Genomic DNA, 7,468 nt, shown 5'->3' with positions numbered 1-7,468 from the left:
CATGTGAGAATTTTTTTTGTAACTTTACATAGCCGCAGTTTAGTTATATATAGTCTTTAGATTAGGAGTGCCTTTTGTCTTTTTGTTTGTAGCTTAGATATCCATCCTTTTGGAGCGCCTTTAGTTTGACCTTTCCATAGCCTTTGTTTTGTTTCCCCTCAGAGTTAGGTGTTTTTTGTTTGTTTAATAAACATCTGCCTTGACGGCCAACCCTTTTTTTGCATCAGAGTCCTGAATTGCCACGGCGTGTCATATTATTTTGTTCTGTCAAAACGCACAAATATTTTTTGTGTGTTTAAATGCAGCATCAACCTTTTCGTTCAACAATTCTATATTTGTTTTAGCATGACAAAATGAAATTATGTGGAACAGGCTGACATTTAAAAAGTCACCATATTTTTATTTTTAGAGTGATACGGAAGATCAATCACATCAAAGGTGTGCTCAAATATTTTATATTATTTTTTTTAGTTGGAAAATCGATGTACTACATTTTGATTGTTTTAATGTTTTGGGGTAGAGGGTGAGCATTTTCATTAGGATGCCAACTTCGATAAAGTAGATGATTACATTCGATAGAGGCTACATTTATCAAATATGCTCAGCAAATCTCTATAGGGGTGACCGACTTACGTGCGTGTGTTTGTGTGTGCGCTTGTGCAGGAGGAGGCGGGCCCGACGGGTCTTGCATCAAGTGCGGGGGTGCCCCGCTGCCCCCGATGCACATATGACGCCACTGCCAAGTAGCAACACGCTCTTTTCACTTGGGTAACCCTCCACCGCGACTTTGATCCGTGGATACGCACTCGGGACCAGGCTCACGGCTCCGAAGCTATTCCATCGGTGAAAGTTTCTGGAACCTACGACATGAACGAATCCATCCCCACTATGGACCCTCGGTGCAAGGGGAAACCTCCCGTGGCCATGGACATCATCCTCCGTGAGTAGGCAGTTTTTCGAACCAACATAGGGACGGGAAGTGGGGTTCAGAGGTCATGTCACGCCATTAAAAAAAAATTTAAAAAAATTGCCGTATTTGATTTAGACGTAATATTTATGAGTATCTCACCCTTGTTTTATTTGTCTTCGCATCCTTTGGTTGAGTCAATAAGAACAATTATTACACTCTTTGACTGTAGGCTATTATGTAATTTATGCGCGTAGCTCCACATCATAGTTAATTTAATGTTGACTTCTTTAAACAACAAATTAGTTGTGATTGAATCAACAGTGCCTCTACTGGACGCAGACCAGAAGTTCATCCATGCCTAATTACAGTAATGTCATTTGGGAGACATCATGTGTATTTTTTTTTTATTTGCTTTCTTGCCCATTATACACAATTACACTTAATGCTACCACCCTAAATGATTAACTGACTGCACGTGAGGACTCAAAAAGCAAATGTTTGTCACCAAATAATCCAATAATGCAAAATTCCTCAAGGCCAGTTGTGTCCTAATTCCGAATTTGTGTGTAAAACTCAAATTGGATTATCCCTGTTAATCCCCTTTAAAATGCCATGCTTGTATTTTTGTGAAATTAACTACAATGTATTAAATAAAAAAATCAGTCATAATATGAAAAGCTGCGATGTTTATAGTTACATTCAAACGCATTAAATGACCTTGGTTACCAGAAAGAAACCCAACGAGCCGCTCATTTACGGGCAACAAAATAAAAGCAACGACTCAAGCTTTCGTTTTTTCCTCCTGCATAAATAACATGTGTGTACCATCTTTTAAATGAACACCAGATGTGTGTTCTTTTACATGGAGGTTGTGTACACCACTGCTGACACACAATGAGAAATATACTCACCTCTTGCTGTGTTTTTCCCCCACATTTCTTGTTTCCCAAACTTGATTAGTTCCAGTATGGTTGATGCTGCAATACTGGACAACAGTCCATATGTTACCTGATTGAATGTTTTCTAGATGAGGAATTTTCTCCCAATACTGCCAAAACAAGGTTATCATCAGGGCCTACGAATATTTGCATACAATTGGTTGTGTTGCAAAACAGCTAGTGGCAGTGCTTTATTAATATTGTCCTTGTATTATCTTATTACCTCGGAGTATTGCATACTGTGTTATTTTTTTTATGCTGACATTTTTTTTACCGACAGAATGCAGATGACACCGTTGAACATATCCTCACAAATGAGGTATCAAAAGATGTGCCTCGGTTGGATTCGGTCTCAGATCTGAATTATTATTTTTGTATTACCTTGGTGATGCAGTTCCAAACTATGAATAAACTGTCATAGAAAATCAATGGGGCGATGACAAAATTCTATGGCATATCAGATGTGTTTTTTGTCATATTTTGCGGACACACATCCAATGTAATAGTGTCAATCTTTTTTTTCTCTCAAATTATAAACTCTATGTCAATTGAAAGAGGGAGAGGAAAAACATTTTGTTTGAGGTATTTTCTGTATTGTATGGAAGCGTATTTCATTTACTAGGAAAAAAACATTGTATACATTAAAATAAATAAATACTAAATAATTAAAACTAGTTTTTTTTTTAATTCTGTTTTTCTGAATAATTTTTTAATGGTAGGAAAAAAAACACCATTATGAAAAAAACAGGCAGAAGAAACCAATAGAACGGCAATTTAGAAAAAAATGCACAAGGTTCAACTTTTTGATAATAATTTCTGGAAAAGCCTGCCAGAACAGCTGAATTTTATATGGGCTTAACCAGAAGCACTTTCGATGGTGGGCAACTGGCAGGTGTGTACTGGCTTCAATTTAGCATGAGTTTGAATGTGATTGGTTAATTCTGAACACAGCCACATCTCCAGCTCTAAGAGTGTGTGCACACTTGTGCAATGAACTATATGCCACGGAGGAGGCGGGACCCCCGGGTTTTCACCCATCAACTTTGTTTCCGGTTCCGGTTTGCGACGTATGGGCCGCGTCCCAGTACTTGCGCTTCCACCTTTGTGCCCCTCGGTTGCGCGTTCATGTCGACGGGTGCGAGGCTGCGAGTGTGTAGTGTCTGTCTCAGTGTCCGAAGCATCTCAGATTGCGTGCGGTTGGGGGGCGCAGGGGTGGCGGTGCGAGTGTTGGAACGCGGCCAGCAGTGGCTGGAAATGGCGCTGATGTGTAAAACTGGGAAGTCGGAAGTCCGTGGCATCTACCCCATAACATTATCTTAATTGTTTATTTAAACTTACCCTCTCATTTATTTATTTTTTGCACAGTTGAGTTGCACATGTCATAGGTCATTCATGGTAGAAAAGTTTTGAAATGGTTTATCTTGGTTTAATTTTTTATATCATAAAAAAAAATGGAATTTGAACAGGGGTGTGTAGACTTTTTATATCCATTGCATTAATGAATATTAAAAATACAGTAACTCTGAGTAGGATGTTATGCAAACTACAACCTAAATAATACACATATTGTTAAATTAATTAGAATGTGCAGATATGCATGTTGTTTCCTGTCAGAGGTTTAATTTTTATTATTTTCTTTTAACGCTGTTGTATTTTGGATATAAAGATAGTATGCGTCGTGTGACTTGTTCCTCCTCAGAGTTGGATCTCTTCGGCATCATCTTGTACTCTGTCCTCACCTTCATGGCGGCAACGTCCATGTTGATCTTCATTGAGGAGTGTGTTTATATTTATAAGAAAGTGCCAGCCAATAAGAAGAGCACCATCATATGGGTGAATGGAGCCGCACCGGTAAGATTTATGCATTTGGGTGGGTGGCGGTGTGGTGAAAAAAAAAAAGCTTGCTACTATTTTTCTTCTGATGCATGTATCTGTTTGGTAAAAATAATAGATATTGAATTAATTATATTGCTCATAGTTTGGATGTTCTTCCTGTGCTTGTGTGGGTTTTCCCTGGCTGCTCTTGTACAATTGTGTTTTCTTTTAAGGTGATCGGCACCATGTCCTGTCTGGGAATGTGGATCCCCCGAGCCACCATGTTTACTGATATGACCTCGGCCTGGTGAGTGTGCCTTCCTCTGCATCCTTTGAACCACTCTCCCGCCTCTATTCCCCTGCATCATCCTTTCATTGCAGCTACTTTGCCATCGTAGTATTCAAGTTCCTCATCCTGATGATAGAGGAGGTGGGCGGCGACGAGGCCTTCCTGCGGCGGGGGATGAAACACAAATTGAAGATCAGCACCGGGCCGTGCTGCTGCTGTTGCCTCTGCCTGCCATATGCAGCCATCACACGGTAAACAATGCATAGTTTCTTTGATTTTGGACTGTGGCCGAGTCTATAGGACAGTGATGGGCAACTGGCAGCACGTGGGCATGCGGCCCTCAACACCACACTCTGAAAGGCAAAAAAACAAAAAAAAAGTTTGTATTTATCTATTTATTATTTTTAAATAAACACAAATAATTATTCAGATTTTATTTTATGTTTTATTTTATTTTATTTTTATTTTTTTTTACAAAATACTGGGTTTGAATGTGGAATAAAATTCAGGGTGAAAAAAAAAATCATTTTAAAAATATTGGGGGAATTTTTTTATTTTTTTTTAACATACGTAAAGTTGCTAAAAATGCATCAACTGTAGTTTTAAGTTATAATATCACCACTAAATGGCAGACATGTCTTAGTTGCGCTTACGCTGGGTCTTATACTGTCCTATAATACAACCGAAATAGACCTATACATTTTTTTGTAGATTTGAAATGCCATGCAGGTCAAACATAGCACACATTACATTTTTGAGTTAATTGATTTTAATGGAAAAATGAATTATTTTCACTGAATGTTGGTTTTTGGTCATACATTGGGTTAGGAAGTGCCCCCCCAAGTACCACTGATGAAAATATTGTGGCCCCCTCCAGCATTTAATTGGCCATTTCTGCTATGGGAGTACTTTTCTTTTGTTGTGCAAATCCCTTTAGCATAAAAGGCACTAATTGAAACCTTATGCGGTTATAATGGAGCACAGACATGTACAGTACAACTACCACGTGTGCACATGTGACCCTGTGTGGTTTTTTGGGGAGGGGGGGGGGGGGTGAAGGTTATGTAAAATGAGGAGATCCTCTGCACATGCTGCACTTGGAAGGCAGGTTAAACACACTCCTGGCCATTCAACTCTCACTGCCGAGTTGGCACTTTTATGCACACAGTTAAAAGTTTACATAATATTTTTTCCACATCCTCACGTGGAGGCAGCGGCAAAGTAAAATGGCTCTTGATGCAACTAGTTAGGATAAATTGAAAGTAATGCTAATGGTGAGAGGAGAGAATGGGGGATATTCCACACACACACATTTTTAATGTCTTTCATTTGTGTTCATAACTGTGGGGGGAAATTTACAGAATTGTCCTCTGTTGCAGGCGTTCTCTTTTCCTCCTCAAACTTGGCTCCTTTCAGTTTGCTCTGCTCAAGGTCGTCTTCACCGTACTCTCCATTGTCCTGTGGACCAACGGAACCTTTGATTTGGCGGATGTGAGTTGATCACTTTGCTGACTGTACTGGATACCGATGGGAAACAGACATTGCAATCACTACTTGTACTTTTGTTTCATATTTCATTGCAAATTACTAATAATTTAAAGGTCTTGTGTTGATGTACTTTTTGGGGGATTTGCAAGATCATTTAATGCCAAATGTATCACATTAAATACAAGACATTTTGAGCCCTCTATTTCATGAGTATATACATTTTTTCCCATTAAAACCCTGACGTATATGATGTGACACATGCATTGCACGGATAATCCATTAGAGGGCAGTAATCACCCATCTGATGGCTTTTCCAGCAACCTTGCAAGATCATCCCAATTGAGAAAGAAGACACACTTATACTTATTAATAATGGGAAATGTTCTTTCTGATTTTTGGAAATACTAATATGTTTGATATTTCTGTTTATTATTAGATTTTTGTTATAAATGTACAAATTTAAAGCATTATGACCGGATGTATCAAATCAAAAGTGTTAAGTGTTAATGTGGAAGTTGATTTAAAAAAAATAAATAAATAATAAAAATAGTTTGTTCAAAAGGACCAATAAATACTCTATTTATGAATAATCAGAATTTTCTATCATATATTTCATTGCTCAGGCTTTATAGACTTAAACGCCTTACATCTCGGAAGGCTGGATATCTCATTTAAACGCGATGTGTAAATAATCTTTACTCCAACTGGATCGCTGTTCTCCTTAATTTGAATATAGAAAACAGCTTTTGTGGAGCAGAATTCAATAACTTATGATGTCTCAAACCTGGACATTGAGTGAGACATTGAGACATTGCGTGTATAGGCTTCTGAGACTGTACAACCATAAAAAGAAAGAGTAACAATCAAGGATGATCGGTGATCGGCCAGAAAATTGTGATCATCCACCGCTATCCAAAAACCTGTCAGTGTGTTCACTGTTTTTGTTTAGAAACTTTTCAATGGAATTTTTTTACTGTTGCTCACATGTTCCCTGTCTGTTATGTCCTGTCTTGTATTTACTGACACGCCCGATGTGCGACTGATTCAGCTGAGCATCACCGGATCTGCAATATGGATTAACCCCTTTGTGGGCATCTTGACAATCATCGCCCTGTGGCCTGTGGCCATCACGTTCATGCACCTCAGGATCACCTTGCGCAGCCTTAAGATCATCCCCAAGTATGCCATGTACCAGGTAGGACTCAGAGAGAGGATTCACACCTTATGACATCTCAACGGCTTATTGTCAGGTCCAACAAGTATTTACACGTTCGCAGCTCGTGCTGATCCTGAGCCAGCTTCAGTCTGCCATCATCAACATCTTGGCTTTGAACGGAACCATCGCCTGTGCGCCGCCGTTCTCTTCCGCCGCCAGAGGATACAGTGAGTCACCATCAATCATCCAACCATTCTTACGTTTAATTGCTCCATCATCAATGACAGTTTTTTTTTTGTAGTCCCAACCCTGCCTTCACTTTATTCATTTTCTCATTAAAACTCATCACTTCTTGTGACGTTCATGTGTGTCTCCACAGTGATGAGTCAGCAGCTGCTGATCCTGGAGATGTTCATCATCACGCTGGTAACACGTCTGCTGTATCGCCGCCTCTACGACCCGCTGCCCGAGGAGGAGTGTGATGACAATGAGAACACCAAAATGGTTACTTTGCAGAAAGCCATATGAATCTGAAATGTGCATGTAATTTATTCTTATATTATGTGCATTTCATCAGGAGGAGTACAGGATGTTCAATGGACTGAGCAGACTATTTGGTTGCACAAACTTTATGGAGTGTAATAACTTTTGCTGCCAATTCTTCTCTGGTTCTTATTGTCATAAAAACCTGAGAAGTTATGCAAGAGACTTTTAGCACACCAACAATGTATTTGGAATATAAAAGACAGTTGTTGCTGCTGCTGTTGTTTTTTATTTATAAATTTGAAGAGGGAATGAATGAATGAATATCTAATTTTATTATTATGATAAATCTGCAAAACATGTTGGACTTGAGACAACCTGGAAAATAA

General features: G+C 39.0%; 1 protein-coding gene across 1 annotated transcript; it reads left to right on the top strand.

Annotated features, from left to right (window-relative positions):
• The first annotated feature begins 663 nt into the window (after positions 1-663).
• On the top strand, positions 664-7,355 carry slc51a (solute carrier family 51 member A). The gene is made up of 8 exons (XM_077553918.1): positions 664-940; positions 3,548-3,699; positions 3,897-3,970; positions 4,045-4,203; positions 5,332-5,443; positions 6,489-6,635; positions 6,718-6,823; positions 6,976-7,355. The coding sequence occupies exons 1-8, from the start codon at positions 868-870 to the stop codon at positions 7,122-7,124; spliced, it is 972 nt and encodes a 323-aa protein (XP_077410044.1). The 5' UTR covers positions 664-867; the 3' UTR covers positions 7,125-7,355.
• The last annotated feature ends 113 nt before the right edge of the window (positions 7,356-7,468 follow it).

This window comes from Vanacampus margaritifer, chromosome 20 (genome assembly GCF_051991255.1).
Source record: "Vanacampus margaritifer isolate UIUO_Vmar chromosome 20, RoL_Vmar_1.0, whole genome shotgun sequence".
Classification (NCBI taxonomy): Eukaryota; Metazoa; Chordata; class Actinopteri; order Syngnathiformes; family Syngnathidae; genus Vanacampus; species Vanacampus margaritifer.
The sequence above is the reverse complement of the archived record's forward strand: the minus strand, read 5'-3'. Positions and strand labels throughout refer to the sequence as shown.